The 26,453-nt window shown below is 46.1% G+C and overlaps 1 protein-coding gene across 1 annotated transcript in view; it reads right to left on the bottom strand.

The window, feature by feature from the left end:
- LOC147111658 (tripeptidyl-peptidase 2-like) overlaps window positions 1–20,176 on the bottom strand; it is a 35,913-nt gene extending 15,737 nt beyond the window's left edge. The window contains exons 1-2 of the mRNA XM_085999922.1: window positions 20,089–20,176; window positions 19,190–19,266 (exon numbers count right to left, since the gene is read on the bottom strand). Coding sequence (XP_085856048.1) covers window positions 19,190–19,266; window positions 20,089–20,118 — 107 coding nt within the window. The 5' untranslated portion in view covers window positions 20,119–20,176. The remainder of the gene's footprint in view (window positions 1–19,189; window positions 19,267–20,088) is intronic.
- Between the last annotated feature and the right edge of the window lie 6,277 nt (window positions 20,177–26,453).

Here is a 26,453-nt window from a genome sequence, read left to right on the forward strand (position 1 = left end):
GATATGAAATTGGCTAAGTGACAGGAAACAGAGAGTAGCGGTGAACGGTTGTTTATCAGACTGGAAGAAGGTACACAGTGACGTTCTCCAGGGGTCGGTACTAGGACCACTGCTTTTCTTGATATATATTAATGACTTGCACTTGGGTGTACAGGGCACAATTTCAAAATTTGCAGATGACACAAAACTTGGAAGTATAGTAAACAGTGAGGAGACTTTAAGAGGGCATAGACAAGTTGGTGGAATGGGCGAACATGTGGCAGATGAAATTTAACGCAGAAAAGTGCGAAGTGATACATTTTGGTAGGAAGAACGAGGAGAGGCAATATAAACTAAAGAGTACAATTCTAAAGGGGTGCATGAACAGAGAGACCTGGGGTATATGTGCACAAATCGTTGAAAGTGACAGGGCAGGTTGAGAAAGCGGTTAAAAAAGCATACGGGATCCTGGGCTTCATAAATAGAGGCATAGGGCTGGATTTTATCAATGGAGGTGAGTAGGGGGCGGGACTCCCACTTTTGGGGTTGTAGTCCCGCCTCCATCGATTTGTGGCCAACCCAGTGGGCTCAGCAGGCCAATTAAGGGCCACCTGGCAACAGGTGACATCACAGATTGACATTTCATCTGTCAAGAGCTTTTGACAGATGAAATATCAGCGTTTGACAGCTCTTTGAAGCTGTCAAACACTGACAATCTGTACTCTAAGTTAATTCCTTCCTCTCAGGCTGATTTAGAGATCTGTCCAGAACAGAAAGCAGAGGCTGCAACTTTTGACAGCTCGCGGCCATTCTGCTTTCTGTGCCGGTGAGATGAGGGACTCCCGAGACCTGAAGGAAGGAAGCCTGCATTAGTAAGTAAAGGTAAGTAAAACTTATTTAAACACTTTACATACACCAAACACACTTACCTCAGCACTCATGCACCCATTACTCACCTGAATACCGACATCTCAAACCCTCCAAGCCCTTCAGCTCGACGGGCCGCCTCCCTAACTTGGCGTGGTTTGTAGCCGTCGGGCAGCCCACACTTCAGGGCTAAAAATAGGGATTAGGCTAAAAACTGCCTGTTAACTACCTGTTAACAGGCAGTTAATTGGCACTAATCCCCTTCCCGCCTCGGGGAGGTGGCTCCCAGCACAGGTTGGGTACCCGCCTCCTGGGAAACAGGCATGGAGGTGGGTTGAGTTCGTGCCCCCCCCGATTTCGCAATTTTAACCCCCCACACGCCTCCAATTCCGCCTCAATGGCCCGATGAAATTCGAGCCCATAGAGTACAAAAGCAAGGAAGTTATGATGAACCTCTATAAAACACAGGTCCGTCCACAACTGGAGTATTGTGTCCAATTCTGGGCACCGCACTTTATAAAGGATGTGAAGGCCTTAGAGAGGGTGCAGAAAAGATTTACAAGAATATTTCCAGGGATGAGGGACTTCAGTTACATGGATAGACCAGAGAAGCTGGGATTGTTGTCCTTGGAGCAGAGAAAGTTGAGAGAAGATTTGATAGTGGTGTTCAAAATCATGAGGGGTCTAGACAGAGAAAAACTGTCCCCATTGACAGAAGGGTCGAGAACCAGAGGACACAGATTTAAGGTGATTAATGAAGAACCAAAGGATCACAGGCGACTTGAGGAAAAACCTTTTTACGCAGCGAGTGGTTAGGATCTGGAATGCACTGCCTGAAAGGGTGGTGGAGGCAGATTCAATTGTGGCTGTCAAAAGGGAATTGGTTAAGTACCTGAAGGAAAAAAATTTGCAAGGCTAAGGGGAGTGGGACTAGCTGAAGTACTCTTGCAGAGAACCAGCACAAGATCGACAGGCCAAATGGCCTCCTTCTGTGCTGTAACCATTCTATAAGTCTGCATCAGTAACCTATTCATTGTCATTTTATAGTCATGGAACTTCCCATTTAGGACCATACATTTTCTAAAGCATTTCAAGAAAGCCACAATTATAATATACAGAAAAAAATCAACAGTTCCTCACTTAACAGCACGGTAAAGGATTGACATATGAACAGCTACTACAAGTGAATTAATTATAGAATCATAGAAATTTGTGGCACAGAAGGAGACCATTCGGTCCACTGTGTCTGTGCCGGCTAAAAGAGCTATCTTGCCTAATCCAACTTTCCAGCTCTTGGTCCATTTCCTTGCAGGTTACAGCACTTCAAGTGCATATCCAAACACTTTTTAAATACGATGAGGAATTCTGCCTCTACCACCCTTTCAGGCAGTGCATTCCAGACCCCCACCGCCCTCTGGGTGAAAAACATTCTCAACTCCCCTCAAATCCTTCTACCAATTACTTTAAATCTATGCCCCTGGTTATTCACCTATTTGCTAAGGGAAATAGGTGCTTCTTGTCCACTCTATCTAGGCCCCTCATAATTTTATACACCTCAATTAAATCTCCCCTCAGCCTCCTCTGTTCTTAAGAAAACAACCCCAGCCTATCCAATCTTTCCTCAGCTAAAATTCCCCAGCCCAGTCTACAACCATGTAAATCTCCTCTGTACCCGCTCTAGTGCAATCACATCTTCCCTGTAATATGGTGACCAGAACTGTACGCAGTACTCTTGCTGTGGCCTAACTAGTGTTTTATGCAGTTCAAGCATAACCTCCCTGCTCATATATTCTATGCCTTGGCTAATAAAGGAAAGTATCCTGTATACCTTCTTAACCACCTTATCTACCTGTCCTGCTACCTTCAGGGATCTGTGGACATGCCCTCCAAGGTCCTTCTGTTGCTCTATGTTGTGTATGTAATATGTATGTTACTTTAAACCTATGGCCAGGGCGGCACTACTTTGTAGGGCGTAGTGATACCATAGTACCACTCCTGGCCATAGGGGTATAAATAGTACTGTGGGTACTGATCTCCCCTCAGTTCCCGCCTGTTGGTATTAAGTAAAGACCTACGTTGAATCTTCCAAGCTGTCTCTTCATTATTGGATTAAGTATAGACACATACTTTATACTGGCGACGAGTAAGGTTCGAACTCACCAGTACACAGTGCAACAAAGGAATGGCAGCAGTACGCAGAGAGAAGGAGAGAGGCTTCTTACCAGCCAGCCTGCAGAGTCCAGCGTCAACCGAAGGAGGCCGCCCAGCACTCCGGGTTCGGGAGGAGCGGCAGCAACGGAGAGAGAGAGGGTTCCAACAGAAGCTGCAGCAGCTGAGAGAAGAGGCTGAACGGGCGCTCCAGCCACAGGGCAAAAGTCCACCCAGGGCCAGGTAAACTGAAATCCTTCCCGGGGAACGGGAGCTGCAAGGGCCAGAACGGGCAGGCGATCTGGGGAACAAACGGAGCCACGAGGACTAGCAAGCCACGAGAGGGGAAGGTCGTTGTTAATAGCGGCGGTGGCCATAACGGGAGCTGCAAGGGCCAAAAATAACGACGCTGGAGAGAGGTCGTTAGCAGCAGCAGGCGAAAAGGTGGGAAAAACGCCATCTAGTGGACAAAGGGGAACAGTTTTTTCTCTTCAGCAGTTTATAATTAAAAAATTAAAAAAATGCCATCTAGTGGACAAAGGCGGGAAAAGCTCTTCAGCAGTTTAAAATGTCTAAAGAAGGTTGGTTGTCAGAATTTGTTGAGGACACAGAAGAGTGGGATGCCTATGTCAAAAGGCATGAACTTTATTGAATAGTACACAAGGTGAAAGATGACGAAAAGGCAGCAACCTTATTAAATTTTATGGGGGCAAAAACATACGGTCTGCTGAGGAACCTTCTTACTCCAGAAAAGCCAGCAGACAAAACGTATGCCCAAATTGTTGATACGTTAAGGGAACATTTAAACCCTAAGCCACCATTTATAGTGGAAAGGTACCGCTTCTACAGACGCGACCAAAGGAATGATGAGTCACAGGCAGCCTATTTGGCTGAGCTCAGAAGGTTGTCCAAACATTGCCAGTTTGGAGCCTTTTCGGCGGACGCGATCAGAGACAGATTTGTCTGTGGCATGTTAAATGAGAGTACACGAAAATGGTTGCTAGCCAAGAAACAGCTCAGCCTAGATCAGGCGATTGAAATAGCATCGGTCCATGAAGCAGCAGCACAGGGTGCTGCTCAAATGCGACAAACCACAACCTGCTATGACTCCCATGAGGTGACATTTCACAAAGGTAAATGCTACCGTTGTGGCAAAACCACCCACGACCAAAGTAATTGTTGGTTTCGTGATAAAATATGCCGGCAGTGTGGGAAAAAGGGGCATATAGCGAAAGTTTGTCGGTCGGGTACGAAACCCAATAGTGGGGGCAGTCCGAGCAGTACCAAGGCAAGGACAAAAATACATAAGATGTCTGACAGTAGCTCAGACGAGTCACAGGAAGGCACAAAAGCAGAGCCTAAAGGTCTGGGATGTCTCAAGTTATATGGTGTAGACAAAACGGAGGACCACAGCACAATGTGGGTTAAAATGAAGGTAGCAGGCGTCGAAGTTAATATGGAGCTGGACACGGGTTCAGCCCTATCAGTAATTAATGAACAAGATTATAACAGGCTGTTCAAACGCATTCCCTTAAAGGATACGGAAATTAAATTAAAAACATATACGGGACAAAAAGTTTACCCGAAGGGAAAAATGCAAGTAACAGTTAAATACAATGGCAGAAAAGTGCCAGGACTTTACTTATATGTCCTACCAAACGGTGGACCACCACTTTTGGGTAGGGAATGGATAAGAAAAATCCATTTCGACTGGAAGTCGATACACGAGTTAAAAGTAGAGACCACCAAGGATGATACAACCATTACAAGCAGGCTGTCGAAAATATTGGCAAAAACGCCAGAGGTGTTCCAACAAGGGCTGGGGACCTTAAAGGACATTAGAGCAAAAATAACTATTGCTCAAGACGCAAACCCCAAGTTTTGTAAGGCCAGACCGGTGCCTTACGCCATTCGGCCAACTGTGGAAGCAGAACTGGATGCCTTAGAGAGTGCAGGTGTCCTTACAAAGATTGAGTGGAGTGAGTGGGCCACGCCCATCGTCCCAGTTATAAAGAAATCTGCAAATAACACACCAGGGGAACCAAAGAAGGTTTGCATTTGCGGGGATTTTAAGATAACTATTAACCCAGTCCTGCACACGGTACAGTATCCGCTGCCGCGGATAAAGGACATATTCGCATCGTTAGCTGGGGGTAGACACTTTACGAAGATTGACCTTTGTCAAGCTTATTTACAGATGGAGGTGGAACAGGACTCGAAAAAGCTCCTAACGATTAACACACACAAGGGATTGTACCAGTACAATCGCCTGGTATTTGGTGTGGCGTCCGCCCCGGCAATATGGCAGAGGACCATGGAACAGGTCTTACAGGGCATTCCAGGAACGCAATGCTACCTGGATGACATCCTGGTGACAGGACAAACGGATAACGACCACCTCGCTAACCTGGAGCGAGTACTTCTGCGGTTACAACAATATGGACTCAGGGCGAACAAGCAGAAATGTAAGTTTTTCCAGGAACGTATCTCATACTGTGGTCACATTATAGACAAGGAAGGCCTGCATAAGTCCCCGGAAAAGATCGAGGCAGTAGTGAAGGCCCCGCCCCCTGAGAATGTATCTCAGTTACGATCATTCTTAGGCCTTATAAACTATTACCATAAGTTCCGGAACTTATCGTCCATTTTACATCCACTAAATTCATTGCTGCAAAGGGGAGTCTCCTGGAATTGGGACGAAGCGTGTGAGGCTGCTTTTAAAAAGGGTAAACAACTCATTACATCAAAGGAAGTGCTCGCACACTTTGACCCAAAAATGCCAATGAGGTTGGCATGTGACGCCTCCCCGTATGGTATAGGGGCAGTGTTGTCACACAAATTTCCCAATGGGACGGAGAGGCCAATAGCATTTGCCTCAAGGTCGTTAACTACAGCCGAAAGAAACTATGCGCAAATCGACAGGGAGGCCCTCAGTCTGGTGTGGGGTGTAAAAAAATTCCACCACTACCTACATGGGCAACGTTTCACACTACTGACGGATCATCAACTGTTGGTGTCGATATTTAATCCAACAAAAGGGGTGCCCCTGATGACGGCCCAAAGGCTACAGAGATGGTCACTGTTCTTAGGCGCACACCAGTACCTTATCGAATATAAGGGTACCAAACAGCATGGCAATGCGGATGGCCTGTCGCGGCTACCATTGCCTGCCGAGATCGAAGAGATAGTACAGGACCCCGTGGAAATATATCATACGGCTGTTATGGAACACTTGCCCATCACCAGCCAATGTATCGAGCGGGAAACACAGAACGACCCGACACTGGCAAGGGTTTACGAATTGACCGTGAAAGGCTGGCCGGCGCAGGGTGACGCATCATTGCCGGCGTTTTCGGCAAGGAAGGACCAGTTGTCCGTCTGCCGGGGCACATTGATGTGCGGAGCCAGGGTGGTGGTCCCTCAAAAATTACAACATAAAGTGTTGCGGGACTTACACGAAGGTCATCTGGGGGGTGTCAAAATGAAAAGCCTCGCCAGAGCCTACGTCTGGTGGCCCGGCATTGACAGGGACATCGAGGAAGTAGCAAAAGTGTGCCAAGGGTGCCAGATGGTACAGAACGTACCACCCCAAGCCCCACTACATCCGTGGGAGTGGCCCTCAACGCCGTGGCAAAGGATCCACGTGGACTTCGCTGGGCCCTTCCTGGATGCGATGTTCCTTATTGTAGTGGACGCCCGCTCAAAATGGCCGGAGGCCATAAAGATGTCATCAACGACAGCCGAAAAGACGGTCGCAGTCTTAAGGACCATTTTTGCCCGAAACGGGGTGCCCGAGCAAGTCTGTTCGGACAATGGGCCACAATTTGTGGCAGAAGAATTTCAAGCATTCCTAAAAAGGAATGGAGTGCGACATTATACGTCCGCACCATATCATCCGTCTACAAATGGGCTGGCAGAGCGCTTTGTACAGACTTTTAAAAAGGCCATCAAGGCGATGGGGGAGGAAAGGTTGCCACTACAACACAAGGTGGACAATTTCCTGTTCGCGTACCGTAATGCTGCACATACGGTGACCAACCAGGCCCCCGCCGTCATGTTCTTTAATAGAAGGTTAAGGTCTCGCCTTGAATTGCTCAGACCAAACATCCGGAGAGATGTGGAAAACTGAGTATTTCGTAGGGCTCCTGACAGACAGACACGGAGCTTCGAGGTGGGGCAGCAAGTGTTGGCCCGTGATTATAGAAATGAAAAGTGGCGGTCTGGTACGATAAAGGCCCGCCAGGGACCTTTGATGTACACAGTGGATACAGGGGATGGCATAATCAGACGACATGCTGATCAACTTGTGGAGTCCAGAAACCCAACTGATTCACTACCTCAAACGTCTCAGCACATTGCTACAGCGGAATCACGGCCCAGCTCATCGTTACAGAGGTCTCAGGATTGCGAGGAGTTCAGCACTCCAGTGATCTCCACGGCACAGGATGTGCCATCAGACACCGACGACTCCAGCGATGAAGTGGTGACGGAAGTACCGCCGCCTACACCGAGACCGACTAGAGAAAGACGTTATCCTAGTCGAGACAGGAGGCCTCCTCAGAGACTGAATCTATAACATGTTTCTTTTTATATATATATATATAGGTAGACAACTCTGATGTAAATATGTTATGTATATTGTGTTACCAAATGTTATTAGCCCTAGTTATGGTGCATCTGTTGACTTAATTGCATGGGTACGTTTTAATTAAAAGGGGAGGAATGTTGTGTATGTAATACGTATGTTACTTTAAACCTATGGCCAGGGCGGCACTACTTTGTAGGGCGTAGTGATACCATAGTACCACTCCTGGCCATAGGGGTATAAATAGTACTAGAGTCATAGAGTCATAGAGTTTTACAGCACAGAAAGAGGCCCTTCGGCCCATCGTGTCCGCGCCGCCCATCCATCCCTGTCCAGTCTAATCCCATTTTCCAGCATTTGGTCCATAGCCTTGTATGCAATGGCATTTCAAGTGCTCATCCAAATGCTTCTTGAATGTTGTGAGGGTTCCTGCCTCTACCACCCTTTCAGGCATTGAGTTCCACATTCCAACCACCCTCTGGGTGAAAAAGTTCCTCCTCAAATCCCCTCTAAATCTCCTGCCCCTTACCCTGAATCTATGCCCCCTTGTTATTGACCCCCCTACTAAGGGGAAAAGTTCCTCTTTATCTACCCTTCCTATGCCCCTCATCATTTTGTACACCTCAATCAGGTCCCCCCTCAGCCTTCTTTGCTCCAAGGAAAACAACCCCAGCCTGTCCAGCCTGTCTTCATAGCTGAGGCGCTCCATCCCAGGTAACATCCTGGTGAATCTTCTCTGCACCCTCTCCAAAGCAATCACATCTTTCCTATAGTGAGGCGACCAGAACTGCACACAGTACTCCAGCTGTGGCCTCACCAGCGTTTTGTACAGCTCCATCATAACCTCCCTGCTCTTATATTCCATGCCTCGGCTAATGAAGGCAAGTATCCCATATGCCTTTTTAACCACCCTATCTACCTGTTCCGCTGCCTTCAGGGATCTATGTACATGTACACCAAGGTCCCTCTGACCCTCTGTACTTCCTAGGGTCCTACCACTCATTGTGTATTCCCTTACCTTATTTGTCCGTCCAAAATGCATCACCTCGCACTTTTCAGGGTTAAATTCCATTTGCCACTTTTCCGCCCATCTGACCAACCCGTTTATATCGTCCTGTAGCCTGAGGCTTTCCTCCTCGCAATTTACCACCCCACCAATTTTCGTGTCATCTGCGAACTTACTGATCATACCTTTTACATTCTCATCCAAGTCATTTATGTAGATCACAAACAACAAGGGACCCAGCACCGATCCCTGAGGTACCCCACTGGACACAGGCTTCCAGTCACAAAAGCAACCTTCGACCATCACCCTCTGCCTCCTGCCACTCAGCCAGTTTAGGATCCAATGCGCCAAGGCACCCTGGATCCCATGGGCTCTTACCTTCTTGACCAGTCTCCTATGCGGGACTTTGTCAAAAGCTTTACTGAAGTCCATGTAAACCACATCCACAGCATTTCCCTCATCCACCCCCCTAGTCACCCCCTCGAAAAATTCAATCAGATTTGTCAGACATGATTTACCCTTGACAAAGCCATGCTGACTATACCCGATTAATCCTTGCCTCTCCAAGTGGAGACTAATTTTGTCCCTCAGAATTTTTTCCAATAATTTCCCTACCACAGATGTTAGGCCCACTGGCCTGTAATTCCCTGGTTTATCCCTGCTACCCTTCTTGAATAATGGTACTACGTTAGCTGTTCTCCAGTCCTCTGGTACATCCCCTGTGGCCAGAGAGGTTCTGAAAATTTGTGTCAGAGCCCCTGCAATCTCCTCCTTTGCCTCCCACAGCAGCCTGGGATACATCTCGTCCGGGCCTGGGGATTTATCCACTTTTTGGCCTGCTAAAACCGCTAGCACCTCCTCCCTCTCGATGCTAATATGTTCAAGTATGTCACAGTCCCCTTGCCCGATTTCTATGTCTGCATCGTCTTTCTCCAGAGTGAACACAGATGCAAAAAATTCATTTAAAACCCCGCCTACATCATCTGGCTCTACACACAGATTGCCACTTTGGTCCCTAATGGGCCCTACCCTTTCCCTGGTTATCCTCTTGCCCTTAATATACTTATAAAACATCTTAGGATTTTCCTTTATTTTGCTCGCCAGTGTTATTTCATGGCCCCTCCTCGCCCTCCTAATTTCTTTTTTAAGTATGCCCCTGCACTTTTTATACTCCTCTAGGGCTTCTTCCGTCTTTAGTCTTTTGTAACTGCCAAAAGCCCCCCTTTTATTTCTAATGCATTTTTGTATATCCCTTGTCATCCAAGGTTCCCTTTGCTTGTTGGTCCCACCCTTGACCTTTACAGGAACATGTTGGCGTTGTACTCTCTCTATTTCCCTTCTGAAAGTCTCCCACTGTTTTGATGTGGATTTTCCTATAAGTAGCTGCTCCCAGTCCACTTTGGCCAGATCCTGCCTTATCATATTAAAATCGGCCCTCCCCCAATTTAGAACCCTTATTTTCGGGCCGTCTTTGTCTTTTTCCATGACCACCTTAAATCTCACCGAATTATGGTCACTGTCGCCAAAATGCTCTCCTACTGACACTTCCGCCACTTGCCCGGCTACATTCCCCAGAATTAGGTCCAGTACCGCCCCCTCTCTTGTAGGACTTTCTACATGTTGGCTCAAAAAGCTCTCCTGGATGCACTTTAAGAATTCTGCACCCTCTAAGCCTTTCACACTCTGACTATCCCAATTTATATTGGGGAAGTTGAAATCTCCCACTATTATTACCCTATTATTTTCGCACTTTTCTGAGATTTGCCTACATATCTGTTCCTCTATCTCCCCCTGACTGTTTGGGGGCCTATAGTACACTCCCAGCAAAGTGCTTGCCCCCTTTTTGTTTTTAAGTTCTACCCATATGGCCTCATTAGAGGAACCCGCTAATATATCATCCCTCCTTACAGCAGTAATTGACTCCTTAATTAATATTGCAACACCCCCTCCCCTTTTACACCCCCCTCTGTCTCGCCTGAAGATTCTATACCCCGGAATATTGAGCTGCTAGTCCTGACCCTCCCTCAACCATGTCTCCGTGATAGCAACAATATCGTACTCCCATGTGTTCAACAACAACTTCAGTTCATCCACCTTACTTGCAAGACTCCTTGCATTAAAATAAATGCCTTCCAGCCCTGCCATATTCGCTTTTGCCTTCACATATTTGCTCTGCCTTCCCAGCTGACTTGTTTTTCCCTCTGTATTTGGCTGTAAATCACCCCCTACTATAGCTCCACTCTGTACCCCATCCCCCTGCCAAGTTAGTTGAAACCCCCCCCAGCAGTGCTAGCAAACCTCCCCGCAAGGATATTGGTTCCCCTCTGGTTCAGGTGTAAACCGTCCGACTTGTACAAGTCCCACCTTTCCCAGAAGCAGACCCAGTGATCCAGGAAACTAAAGCCCTCCCCCCTGCACCATCCCTTTAGCCACGCATTCATCTGTTCTATCTTCCTATTCCTATACTCACTAGCACGTGGCACCGGGAGTAATCCAGAGATTACAACCCTTGAGGTCCTGCTCTTTAATCCTTCACCTAGCTCCCTAAATTCTTGCTGCAGGACCTCATCCCTCTTTTTACCTATGTCGTTGGTACCAATGTGGACCACGACCACTGTCTGTTCACCCTCCAGAATGCCCTGCAGCCGCTCAGTGACATCCTTGACCCTGGCACCAGGGAGGCAACAAACCATCCTGGATTCACGTCTACGGCCACAGAAACGCCTATCTGTTCCCCTTACTATAGAATCCCCTACCACTATTGCTCTCCCACTCTTTTTCCCCCCTTCCTGGGCAGCAGGAGCACCCCCAGTGCCAGGAAGTTGGCTGCTGCTGCCTTCCCCTGGTGAGTCATCCCCCTCAACAGTATCCAAAGCGGTATACTTGTTTGAAAGGGGGATGTCCGCAGGGGTTCCCTGCACTACCTGCCTGCCTTTGTTGCGCCGCCTGATGGTCACCCCCTGTGCTGCCCTACCCTGAGGCGTGAACAACTCGCTAAACGTGCTATCCACGAGCCTCTCAGCATCGCGCATGCTCCAAAATTCATCCACCCGCAGCTCGAGCGCCGCAATGCGGTCTACAAGTAGCTGCAGCTGGATGCATTTCCCGCACACATGGTCGTCAGGGACACTGGCAGCATCCCTGATTTCCCACATGGAGCAAGAGGAGCAGAACACGGGTCTGAACTCTCCTGCCATGACTTACTCCTTTAATTAATTTAAAAATTTATTCAATACCCCAGTTACAGGTATACTCTAGGGCGCTTTATTTACCAACTATCCCCACTACACCACAGAAATGTAACACCACAGAATTCAAGCTTGTATTGAAAAGAGAGAAATACTCACCAACCAATCACTTACCTGCTCCCTGGTGACGTCACACTTGGATTACTTTTTACCTCTCTCCTGGAACCTGGATTGGTCGGTGCCTCTGACTGCTCCCTTTTAAGCCTTTAAGCTCTCCCGCCTCGGGCTGCTCCCGCGCAGGTCCGCTGCTTCTCCGGTCTCGGGGCTGTGGGCCTCGGTGCCTCTGACTGCTCCCTCTCAAGCCTTTAAACTCTCCCGCCTCGGGCTGCTCCCGCGCAGGTCCGCTGCTTCTCCGGTCTCGGGGCTGTGGGCCTCGGTGCCTCTGACTGCTCCCTCTCAAGCCTTTAAGCTCTCCCACCTCGGGCTGCTCCCGCGCAGGTCCGCTGCTTCTCCGGTCTCGGGGCTGTGGGCCTCGGTGCCTCTGACTGCTCCCTCTCAAGCTTTTAAGCTCTCCCGCCTCGGGCTGCTCCCGCGCAGGTCCGCTGCTTCTCCGGTCTCGGGGCTGTGGGCCTCGGTGCCTCTGACTGCTCCCTCTCAAGCCTTTAAGCTCTCCCGCCTCGGGCTGCTCCCGCGCAGGTCCGCTGCTTCTCCGGTCTCGGGGCTGTGGGCCTCCTGTACTGTGGGTACTGATCTCCCCTCAGTTCCCGCCTGTTGGTATTAAGTAAAGACCTACGTTGAATCTTCCAAGCTGTCTCTTCATTATTGGATTAAGTATAGACACATACTTTATACTCTACACTTCTCAGTATCCTATCATTTATTGCGTATTCCCTTGCCTTGTTAGCCCTCCCCAAAAGCATTACCTCACACTTCTCCAGATTGTATTCCATTTGCCACTTTTCTGCCCACCTGGCCAGTCCATTGATATCTTCCCGCAGTCGACAGCTTTCTTCCTCGCCATCAACCTCACGGCCAATTTTTGTATCACCTGCAAACTTCTTAATCATGCCCCCAACATTGAAGTCTAAATCATTGATATATACCAAAAAAAGCAAGGGACCTAATACTGAGCCCTGCGGAACCCCACTGGAAACAGCCTTCCAGTCACAAAAACACCATTACCCTTTGCTTCCTGCCACTGAGCCAATTTTGGACCCAACTTGCCACTTTCCCTTCGATCCCATGGGCTTTTACTTTTCTGACCAATCTGCCATGTGGGACCTTGTCAGGGCCTTGCTGAAATCCATATACACTACATCAGACACACAACTCTCATCGACCCTCCACGTTACCTCCTCAAAAAATTCAATCAAGTTAGTCAGAGTCGAACTTCCCATAACAAATCCATGTTGACTGTCCTTGATTAATCCGTGCTTTTCTAAATGATGATTTATACTGTCCCTCAGGATTTTTGAATAATTTGCCCACCACCGAGGTTAGGTTGACTGGTCTGTAATTACTCACTCTAACACTTTCTCCCTTCTTAAACAACAGTACAACGTTAGCAGTCCTCTGGCACCATGCTTGTAGCCAGAGAGGATTGGAAAATGGTGTTCAGAGCCTCCGCTATTTCCTCTCTTGCTTCTCTTAACAGATGGGATACATTTCATCCAGGCCTGGCGATTTATCTACTTTTAAAGATACTAAACTCCTTAATATTTCATCTCTCTCTATGTTTATCCCATCTAATATTTCACACTCCTCCTCCTTAACTACAATGTCTGCATCGTCCCTCTCTTTTGTGAAGACAATGTAAAGTATTCATTAAGAACTATACCCACATCTTCTGCCTCCACAAACAGGTTAGCTTTTTGGTCTCCAATAGGTCCTACTCTTTCCTTAGTTATCCTCTTGCGCTTTATGTATTTATAAAACATCTTTGGGTTTTCCTTGCCAATATTTTTTCATGTCTGCTCTTTGCTTTCCTAATTTCCTCTCTTGTTGGGCTTGCTATGTAATGGCTAAAAAAGTTCTCCTGAATGCATTTTAATAATTCTGCACTCTCTATACCTTTTACAATGACTCTATCCCATTTAATATTAGAGTAGTTGAAATCCCCTACTATTACTGCCCTATTGTTTTTGAACAGACATTTGCCTACTTATTTGCTTTTCTATCTCCCTCTGTTTGGGGGTCTATAGTACACTCCCAGCATTGTGATTGCCCCTTTGTTGTTCCTCAGTTCAGCCAATATGGCCTCATTTGAGGATCCTTCTAACATATCATCCCTCCTCACAACTGTAATTGTTTCTTTAACCAATATTGCGACCCCCTTCCCTTTTTATCCCCCTCGCTAACTCGTCTGAAAATCCTGTAACCAGGAATGTTCAGCTGCCATTCCTGCCCTTCTTTAAGCCATATTTCAGGAATAGCTATATCATACTTTCACGTCTTATCCTGCAATCCCTTCATACTTATTTCAAAACATATTTTACTTCAATGTAATAATGCCCTGGTTTCCAACTTTCCTTAAAATTTAGCTAAATTGGAGAATTTAACATTTTCATAAATCTTCTGATCACTGAAACAGTTTGAATCAGCTTATCGATGAGTTTCACCTGAAAAACAACATTGCTTGATTACCCTGCCTACCTTGCTGATCTGAGAATTAGGCTGCAAAATAAACAGTGATGTGACTATCAAAGAAACATTGAAATTTCAGCACAGAAGGCAGCCATTTAGTCCATCGTGCCGGTGTTTGTTCTTTTTGATTAGATCATTACACAGACAGTATTAGACAATCACTGGTTTCTCGAGTAACTATTAAATTCTTTAGCTAGTAATGCAGCAGTGTTGAAGAAAGGCATATGTTGCTTCATATTCGGACATTAATAACCAGGTGTAGACTTAAAAGAAGCATCATATAAAATTATCTGTAGATATAACAATTATGGCATACTTGTTAAATATAGGATTTATATTACTAGTGGGAGAACTAACATTCAAAACATTGAGCAAACATTGCTGATTAACAGTATAGTTCTTAAAAACATGATTAGTCCAGATAATACATCATTGCTTAATTTTTTCATGCTTTATTTGTGAATGCACCTACCTGACATGATATGCAGTGAAAAGCAGAGCGAGTGCTCTGATTAAATCAACTACTAAAATGCATTTGTATCACTGATACTTAACAAGGATCATTCTTTGTAACTAACATCAGTTTGATTTTGCTTTGTGAATAATTTTTAAGCAGTGAATGATGATAACATTAGGAAAATCTTGGAAGAGTTACTGAGTTCAACTAAGTGTACGTGAGCTGAATTTACATACCTATAAATTTAACCACTGTGTTTATGATTCTACACTAACAATAATTCAGATCCTTACACTGTGCAGTTCAATAACTCTTACTAACCTAGTTCCTTGAAAAGGTGATCAACCTCTGTTCATTATAATGAATTATTTTGGATTTCAGGCAACATACTGGATATGATAAAGTAATTAAGGTTATACCACCTTTCAATTTAACTGTCTCGTTATGAATGCTCCCTTTAAGCTGTGCAGCCATGCAGCGCTCCAGGGGTCCCGCGCAGTCGGTGAGCCGGCTTTTAAATTGAAAAAACACGCATGCGTGGACTTTGAATAGGCCGCGCAGCTCCAAAAAAAAATTACAGGGAACATTGTTCGATACCTGTATATTGAAATCCCCTCTTTAAAAAAATTGATATAGGTTAAATTGTTGTAGGGCATCCTGGTCTGTTATTTGGATCTCCGATCCAAGGTGAAACGGGAGCTGAGGCTGCAGAGCAGGAGCGAGCATTCATGCAAACAATTACCAGACGGGTCCGATCCACCGATGTACCCAAACGAGTGTGTGTTGGAAATACAATCAGCCGCTGCTGCTGCCAACTCTGGCAGAGGTAGACAGGCGATGAACTGAGACCCGGAGGTATGCAAATAGCAAGTTTGCTGAATGCCACAAATGAAGTGAAATGAGCAGCAAATGACTCCGACACCTGACTTGGGAATGCCTGAGAAATAAAAATGAATGGAGAACAATGTTCCCTCTAAGCTGCGCAGCCACACAGTAATGGGAAAGGTCCCGCGCAGGCCGCTCACCGGCTTCTCCATTGTAAATACCATGCATGCGCAGAAATTTAAAGGGACCGTGCATTAAAAGAAACAGACCGCACAGAACAATGTGCAGCTTACAGGGAACATTGCCGGAGAACTTTTTTTCTTCCTTTCTGATGTCAAGGATCGCAAGCTTCATCAACTCTTGAACACCAACGCCCCTCCAGAACCTTCTTCCCCTTCACTTTCCTCTGACCCCTCTTCTCCCCATCTTACCCCCGCCGCGTTTTCACTATCCCTTCTGACCTTCCCCTCTCTGACCCCGAACGATCAGTCCTCAGCAAAGGCCTGAGCTTCATCCCCTTACGCCCCCACCTCAATGAATTTAGAGCTCGACACGATGCTGAGCTCTTTTTCCACCGCCTTCGCCTCCGTGCCCACTTCTTTGGCCATGAGTCTTCCCCCCGCACGGCTGGCCCTTTCTCCCGCTTTCTGAATTCCCGATCTACCTGGACCCCTCCCTCTGGCCTCTTACCCTCTCTAGATCTTTTCATTGCAAACTGCCGCCGTGACATCAGCCATCTCCATTTCTCTGCTCCCCTCACTCACTCCAACCTACCTCCCTCTGAACTTGCAGCACTCCATTCTCTCAGATCCAACCCCGACATTGTCATTAAACCTGCTGACAAGGGTGGTGCTGCTGTTGTTTGGCGAACCGACCTCTGCCTAGCGGAAGCTGCACGCCAACTCTCCGACACCTCCTCCTACCTCCACCTGGACCATGACCCCACTACCGAACATCAAGCCACCGTTTCCAAGACTATCACTGACCTCATCTCCTCTGGAGATCTTCCCCCCATGGCCGTCAACCTCATAGTTCCCCAACCCCGCACAGCCCACTTCTACCTCCTTCCCAAGATCCACAAACAGGACTGCCCTGGTAGACCCATCGTTTCAGCCTGTTCTTGCCCCACGGAACTTCTCTCTTCCTATCTCAACTCTATCTTTTCTCCCCTTGTCCAGTCTCTTCCCACCTACATCCGTGACTCTTCCGACGCCCTCCGCCACTTTAACAGTTTCCAGTTTCCTAGCCCCAACCGCCTCCTTTTCACTATGGACGTACAATCCCTCTACACCTCCATCCCCCACCAGGATGGCCTGAGGGCGCTCCGCTTCTTCCTTGAACAGAGGCCCAACATGTCCCCATCCACCACCACCCTCCTCCGCCTGGCTGAACTTGTTCTCACATTGAACAACTTCTCCTTTGACTCCACTCATTTCCTCCAAATCAAAGGTGTTCCTATGGGTACCCGCTTGGGTCCTAGCTATGCCTGCCTTTTCGTGGGATATGTGGAACACTCTTTGTTCCAGTCCTACTCGGGTCCCCTCCCTCACCTCTTTTTCCAGTACATTGATAACTGTATCGGTGCCGTCTCCTGCTCTCGTCCTGAACTAGAAAATTTCATTCACTTTGCTTCCAATTTCCACCTTTCCCTCACCTTCACATGGTCCATCTCCGACTCTTCCCTTCCCTTCCTTGACTTCTCCGTCTCCATCTCTGGGGATAGGTTATTGACAAACATTCACTACAAGCCCACTGACTCCCACAGCTACCTGGACTACACTTCCTCCCACCCCGCCTCCTGTAAGGACTCTACTCCATTCTCCCAGTTTCTCCATCTCCGCCGCATCTGCTCGGACGATGCCACCTTCCATACCAGTGCTTCCGACATGTCTTCCTTTTTCCTCAACTGAGGATTCCCCTCTACTGTGGTTGACATGGCCCTTGACCATGTCCGTTCTATCTCCCGCACTTCTGCCCTCACCCCTGCCCCTCCCTCCCGGAACCACGATAGAGTTCCCCTTGTCCTCACCATTCACCCCACCAGCCTCCACATTGAACAGATCATCCTCCGCCATTTCCGCCACCTCCAGCATGATCCCACCACCAAACGCATCTTCCCTTCACCTCCCCTTTCAGCATTCTGTAGGGACCGCTCCCTCCGTGACACCCTAGTTCACTCCTCTACCACCCCCAGCACCCCTTCCCCTTCGCCCGGCAACTTCCCATGCAAGCGCAGGAGATGTAACACATGCCCTTACACCTGTCCAGGGCCCCAAACACCCCTTCCAGGTGAAACAGCAATTTACTTGTACTTCCTGCAATTTAGTATACTGTATTCGCTGCTCACGATGTGGTCTCCTCTACATTGGGGAGACCAAACGCAGATTGGGTGACCGCTTTGCGGAACACCTCCGTTCAGTCCGTAAGGGGGACCCCGAGCTCCCGGTGGCCTGTCACTTTAATTCGCCGCTCCATTCCCACTCAGACCTCACTGTCCTCGGCCTCTTGTATTGTTCCACAGAAGCTCAACGTAAGCTCGAGGAACAGCACCTCATCTTTCGATTAGGCACTCTGCAGCCCTCTGGACTCAACATCGAGTTCAACAATTTCAAATCATAACCTCGGCCCCTAATATATATAAAAATATAATATATATATTAATTTCCCTTTCTTTTTTTTAATCCACACTTTCGTCTGGGCTTTTCTCCCCCCTCCCACATGGCAGCTGTCCTTCATTCGGCCAGGGCCATTCACACTTCATCTAGAGCCATCCTTTTTTCCTTGAATATCTCTTAATGTCTCAATCTCTCCTGCTTTCTATCCTATCTCTGACCTTCCCTTTTGTTCTTTCATCCCCTCCCCCTTTTCCCAGCCCCCACTTGCTTTAAAATCTATCCCTCTTCCTGCTTTTTTTCCAGTTCTGACGAAGGGCCTTCGACCTGAAACATTAACTCCGTTTCTCTCTCCATGGATGCTGCCCTGGCCTGCAGAGTTTTTCCAGCGTTTTCTGTTGTTATTGCTGGAGAAGTGTTCAGTTTCTCAGCATTCCTCACACTGATGCTCATAAATCAGAAGAAAAATGAAATATAGTAGGTAGACTACTTCAAGATTACTGAGTAAGCACAGCTGTTTCTGCCCGAAATAAACGGAGCACTTAAGACGCTATAACCAGCAACTTTGAAATAGACATTCATGCAAATGGCTAATAGTTATTGCTTTTTGGCCGAAATAAGCGAATGTCCGTTTTAAACATGGACATTTTAAGTGATGGGGACTGTATTGAGATAATTTAGTAACATTCAGCATCCTACTAGCATTGATAAAAAAATCTCATGGTATCGCATTAATAGTAATTTGTTTCCTCTTTCCACTAACAATTCAAATCCATCGTCTGTCAAATTTGATTCAACAGTAAGAAATTACATGTCATTCTCATTTGATCTATGATTGGTGTATTACAGTGTTAGGAAAAAACTATTAATTATACTCACCCTGCATTGGGCCAATGTGTAGCCTCGCCATAGCTGCAGTTTACAAGATCACATTTATATTTTATTGCTTCAATCATCTGTTAACAGAACAGGAATAAGGCTTAAATAGATTCCAGGCTTAAATATTTTTACACAAGACAAATCACGCATGGTAAATAATCTCAAATCAAAAGGAACCTTATTCAAAACCTCCCATCTTCCACCTTTTTCAATCAACTTATAAACAGGAAGAAAAATAAACAGATGCTGTTATTGTATCTCTAAAAGGCAGTGTAAGTGAATTTTCTGAAAGGATATTAACTTAATTCCTCAAGCTTTTTTGTATTGGTCACTTTAAAAAAAAAGACATACTAATGAAATTTAACTAGGCTGATACTTCAGTATATACTGAAGAAACGCTGCATTGGTGGCGGTGCTGTCTTCCGCGTAAGACATTAAACCTTAATGCTGCCCTGGCTTGTGTTATTATTTGGCTTCTGTGTGCTGCTCCCTTCATACATATTAAAGTAGCCCTGGATGATTATCTATTATTTCCTCTCTGCGGAGAAGCTTCTAGCCTCCACTGACCAACTCCCCCACAGCAATATCACTTCAGTTCTTAGTCAGGGAGATCCAATTTTATTTCCTACCAAAAAATCTAATACAAGAATAGGACAGTCAACTTCATGAAGTAAATAGGAGGTTAGTTAATCCATTTAATTCTTCCGAGAGGTCAATTACAGAGCAGTATAGGCAAATGTGGAGGAACATGTCTGCTGTCTGCCACAGGTCGACGGGGGAGTGGGAGCAGAATAAAAGAAAATCAGGGGGAAAATGGAGGAAACATCCTTATTGTCAATAATAATGCGGACCAAAGACTAACAATGCCAAATTAAAAAATTATAAACAAACACTTTCACAGCTCTGATCAACCCTGTGCCAGTTTCCATGGTGCTGAGCCTTGTGTCACCAATCTTCAAAGCAAGAATTTGAGCCCCAGGCGCTATGCCATTCTGCTCAGGATCGTTTGGAAAGAAAGCTGCAGCAATACTAGCTACATGTGTCCCATGGGCCCCTGTTGAGAACAAATGCCAACACTAAAGATTTTGCAAGTCTTCATTAGCTAGAAGTCAGCCCACCAGCACAGACCACCTAGTGGTACACTAAGGGAACAGTGCTTGCACAATAAATCAATTATTGGTACACGAAGGGGACAGTGCTTGCACAATAAATCAATTATTGGTACACGAAGGGGATAATGCTTGCACAATAAATCAATTATTAGTACACGAAGGGGACAGTGCTTGCACAATAAATCAATTATTGGTACACTAAGGGGATAATGCTTGCACAATAAATCAATTATTGGTACACGAAGGGAACAGTGCTTGCACAATAAATCAATTATTGGTACACGAAGGGGATAGTGCTTGCACAATAAATCAATTATTGGTACACTAAGGGGACAGTGCTTGCACAATAAATCAATTATTGGTACATGAAGGGGATAGTGCTTGCACAATAAATCAATTATTGGTACACTAAGGGAACAGTGCTTGCACAATAAATCAATTATTGGTACACGAAGGGGACAGTGCTTGCACAATAAATCAATTATTGGTACACTAAGGGGATAATGCTTGCACAATAAATCAATTATTGGTACACGAAGGGAACAGTGCTTGCACAATAAATCAATTATTGGTACACGAAGGGGACAGTGCTTGCACAATAAATCAATTATTGGTACACTAAGGGGATAATGCTTACACAATAAATCAATTATTGGTACACAAAGGGAACAGTGCTTGCACAATAAATCAATTATTGGTACACGAAGGGAACAGTGCTTGCACAATAAATCAATTATTGGTACACAAAGGGAACAGTGCTTGCACAATAAATCAATTATTGGTACACGAAGGGAACAGTGCTTGCACAATAAATCAATTATTGGTACACTAAGGGGACAGTGCTTGCACAATAAATCAATTATTGGTACACTAAGGGAACAGTGCTTGCACAATAAATCAATTATTGGTACATGAAGGGGACAGTGCTTCCTCAATAAATCAATTATTGGTACACGAAGGGAACAGTGCTTGCACAATAAATCAATTATTGGTACACGAAGGGGACAGCGCTTGCACAATAAATCAATTATTGGTACACTAAGGGGACAGTGCTTGCACAATAAATCAATTATTGGTACACGAAGGGGACAGTGCTTGCACAATAAATCAATTATTGGTACACGAAGGGGACAGTGCTTGCACAATAAATCAATTATTGGTACACGAAGGGGACAGTGCTTCCACAATAAATCAATTATTGGTACACGAAGGGGACAGTGCTTGCACAATAAATCAATTATTGGTACACTAAGGGGATAATGCTTGCACAATAAATCAATTATTGGTACACGAAGGGAACAGTGCTTGCACAATAAATCAATTATTGGTACACGAAGGGAACAGTGCTTGCACAATAAATCAATTATTGGTACACGAAGGGAACAGTGCTTGCACAATAAATCAATTATTGGTACACGAAGGGGACAGTGCTTGCACAATAAATCAATTATTGGTACACTAAGGGGATAATGCTTACACAATAAATCAATTATTGGTACACAAAGGGAACAGTGCTTGCACAATAAATCAATTATTGGTACACGAAGGGAACAGTGCTTGCACAATAAATCAATTATTGGTACACGAAGGGAACAGTGCTTGCACAATAAATCAATTATTGGTACACTAAGGGGACAGTGCTTGCACAATAAATCAATTATTGGTACACTAAGGGAACAGTGCTTGCACAATAAATCAATTATTGGTACACGAAGGGGACAGTGCTTCCTCAATAAATCAATTATTGGTACACGAAGGGAACAGTGCTTGCACAATAAATCAATTATTGGTACACGAAGGGGACAGCGCTTGCACAATAAATCAATTATTGGTACACTAAGGGGACAGTGCTTGCACAATAAATCAATTATTGGTACACGAAGGGGACAGTGCTTGCACAATAAATCAATTATTGGTACACGAAGGGGACAGTGCTTGCACAATAAATCAATTATTGGTACACGAAGGGGACAGTGCTTCCACAATAAATCAATTATTGGTACACGAAGGGGACAGTGCTTGCACAATAAATCAATTATTGGTACACGAAGGGGACAGTGCTTGCACAATAAATCAATTATTGGTACACTAAGGGGATAATGCTTGCACAATAAATCAATTATTGGTACACGAAGGGGACAGTGCTTCCACAATAAATCAATTATTGGTACACGAAGGGGACAGTGCTTGCACAATAAATCAATTATTGGTACACGAAGGGGACAGTGCTTCCACAATAAATCAATTATTGGTACACGAAGGGGACAGTGCTTCCACAATAAATCAATTATTGGTACACGAAGGGGACAGTGCTTGCACAATAAATCAATTATTGGTACACGAAGGGGACAGTGCTTGCACAATAAATCAATTATTGGTACACTAAGGGGATAATGCTTGCACAATAAATCAATTATTGGTACACGAAGGGGACAGTGCTTCCACAATAAATCAATTATTGGTACACGAAGGGGACAGTGCTTGCACAATAAATCAATTATTGGTACACTAAGGGGATAATGCTTGCACAATAAATCAATTATTGGTACACGAAGGGAACAGTGCTTGCACAATAAATCAATTATTGGTACACGAAGGGAACAGTGCTTGCACAATAAATCAATTATTGGTACACGAAGGGAACAGTGCTTGCACAATAAATCAATTATTGGTACACAAAGGGAACAGTGCTTGCACAATAAATCAATTATGTAAGTTAGCCATAACATTTAAGGGGCTACAATTTTCCAAAATTGCACTCCACATAATTTTCCATCCATTATTTTAATCCTGGAAAATTGCGAGGAGCGCACACCCAAATTCCTCATATGTGCCTCCAGTGGGCGAGGAATTGGAAGGAGCAGCCCAGAATGAGGTGGACAAAATATGTTAGTGGATAGAACAATGGCAGATATAATTTTATGTGGATTGGTGTAAAGTACTCAGATAGTAAGGAAAAATGGGTGATACACGTACATCATGAATGACATTGAAATAACTACAACAACTTGTATTTATATAGCGCCTTTAACATAGTAAAATGTCCCAAGGTGCTTCACAGGAGTATTAAGACAAAAAAAATTGACACCGAGCCACATAACTAAGGATGACATTGAAAGAGACATGAGAACTTGAGTAGATGGGATGCTCAACAAGTCCAACCAAGGTACAATATCAACGAACAATGCTAATAGAATGGTGTTTAGCCAAAAGAGTAGAACACAAGTCAGTGAAGTTGTCATCAAATTGCACAGTGCTGTGGTCAGACAGCACCTAGAGTACTGTGTCTGGTTCTAGTTACTGAGACATAAAGAGGATATACTAGCACTGGAAACAGTAATGAGCAGAACTACAAGGATGATCCCTGGTATCAAAGTTATGAGGAAGGGAGAACCTGAGCATTCCAGCTTTTAAAGGAGGCATCTGACAGAGGTATGTATATAAGACGATATGGGAAAGGTAAATCCAGAAAATTACTTTAAATTAAATTGTGAGAATAGGGCAAAGGTACACAGGTTTAATATAGTGAAAGTCAAATTTGGGACCATCAGGTAGGTCTTCTTCAGATAAAGAGTGATCAATACATGGAATGGCCTTCCAGATAAAATAGTGGAAGTGACACTCTTGGTATCATTGAAAATACATTGGGACAACCGTAGGATCGTTCTGGCCGAAAGAACAAAGATGGGCCAAAGGGCATTCCTCATCCATAATTATCTTGTGAGGCTCCCCACTATTCCCTTTAATGTAAAATGCACATACAACTCACTGTATAGCATTTAAAGAAATGCAATACTTCCCCCATCCCACCAGAACAAAATCAAAGTCATGTCTATAGTGTCCATTTTATTTGCTAAACTTAAAAAGGTAGACAAAGTATTGAAGACTTATTCAAAATGTGATTACCCAAGAGGATTCTCCTAACTTAATTTTCCTAACAAGGAGAAGCTGGAATTTTAGAAATTTAGACTTTTTCCAATCTGCTTAGAACAGTTTGTGAAAAATATTAACTCGATCATGGATGTAAATGCAAAACACAATTGAAGAACAGAACTCTAACATATGGATACAAAAGCTACGGTGGCTGCTGGTAATTTGAGATAGAAACAGAAAATGCTGGAAATACTCAGTAGGTCAGGCAGCATCTGTGGAGAGAGAAACAGAGTTAATGTTTCAGAGAACTGGTCAGAAAGGTAATCGATCTGAAATGACAACACTGCTTCTCTCTCACAGATACTGCCTGACCTGCTGAGTATTTCCAGCATTTTCTGTTTTTATTTCCAACATATAGAGGTTACTAGAGAAATACATTTACTGCTTTTTTTGTTTAATAAAGAATTTCTTTCTTCGCACTGTTGAGAGGACTTCAAAGGACCCTCAAGGTTTTTATCCTAGGCAATGAAAGTAGCAAGAGAGCCCAAAATGGACTGAGTGAAGTATCTATATATATAAAACAGTATGGCCTAGAAATTCAGTATAGCCACTTTTGGGGTGGTAAAGTCGGGCGGGCACTAAAGTTTGCGCCCGGCGCAAAGTCGATGGCACTTCACCGATATTCAGCGGCTTCGCCCTAAGAGGTTGTTTGAGCGCTAAAACTGGCGTTGCACGCCTACCTTTAGGTGCTAAGCCGGCGGTGCAGAGGGATAGCGCCGAGGCCGGGCGCAGCGCAGGTGCGGTCATTTCTTGATTGACAGCAGACACCGTGGTGCCGGCCAGCTCTTAAAGGGGGAAGGGTCGACTTGCTCTGCTGCAACGGCCTGCATACTGCAGCCTTCCAGCTAGGCCTGAACACTGCTGGTGATCAGAAGGAGCCATGGCAACGGTACAGAAGGCCCGTGAGCGTGCCCTGCGCTTCTCAGCCCATGACTTGAAGGTGATGGTGAGGGCCTTGGAGAAGAGACAGCACATCTTGTTCCCGGACACTGGCAGGAAGCCTCCAACCAGCGTCTATAGGAAAGCCTGGAGGGAGGTCGCCCGCTGGGTGTCGGCCACCGGCGATGCCCCCAGGGACAATGTCCAATGCCGGAAGAAGTTTAATGACCTGACCAGGATTGTCAGGGTGAGTACCCTTTCCAGTCTCCTCCTCATCCTTGCATGTACACCTGACATGATGGGCAAAGGGACCTGAAAGCCCTAATGGCCAGCCCTCAGCCAGCAGCTATGGGACAGTCATGAACATCAATTGCACATTCTGCACTTTACACCATGGGAGGCAGTGCACACCACATCAGGGCTACACACTGGCCAAGCTATTCCACCATGGGAGGCAGCGCACACCACATCAGGGCTACACACCGTACTTACAGGCCGTCCTTTCTCTTGCAGGCAAAACTTGCCAACAACCGAAGGCACCAGGAGCAGACCGGGGGAGGCCGCCCCCAGATCCAGGAGCTCACTCCCCTGGAGGAGTGCGTGAGTCGCCTCATGGGACCCCGGGTGATTGGGCCCGTCGCCTGTGGAGATGCCGACCCTCTTCTGGGCCACAATGGTATGGACATCACCTTTTGGACCTCTCTCGTCGCACTTGTGCATCCGATCTACCTCCTTTGCCATTGTCCGACCAATGCGCTGAATGCCACCAGTCATGCCTCCCTCGCTGACGCCCTCTCCTCACTCTAAAGCTACTCTTGTGCCTTCCTGCTTTCAGCTGGTGATGAGGAGCTCCCTGAAGCTGCCAGTGACAGCCCCTCCGAGGAGGAGGAGGAGGAGGAACAGGAAGGCGGACCATCAGGGCAGCAGTCACGTGCGGCTGCAGATGCCGAAGTAGTGGACACGTCTTCCCTGGAGGAGAGCCTGGAGGAAGTGTCGGAGGGGAGTGGAGCTGCTGGGACCAGTGGCGTCCAGCAACCCAGGAGGGCTGTGGTTGGTCCGCGGCCTTCCCCCCAGAGGGGGGAAGGATCGGAGGGGAGTGCAGTTGCTGGGCCCAGTCGCCGCCGGCAACGTGGCAAGGGTCGGCCAGCTCTGCCCCCTGCTCCCCAGCGGGAGAGTCCGGACTCCAGTCCGGCCACCTTCAACTCAGAGGAGGTGCGCCACCTCGATCAAATGGCCCAGGATTCGGATCGCCGGCACACCGAGCTGATGGGGGTAGTGGCACGGATGCCTGAGGCCATCGAGTCCCTGGCTAGTAGTGTGCGCGAGTTCGGGGCCTCACA

This window comes from Somniosus microcephalus, chromosome 10 (genome assembly GCF_052327205.1).
Source record: "Somniosus microcephalus isolate GS21.2 chromosome 10, FLI_Smic_1.0, whole genome shotgun sequence".
NCBI lineage: Eukaryota > Metazoa > Chordata > Chondrichthyes > Squaliformes > Somniosidae > Somniosus > Somniosus microcephalus.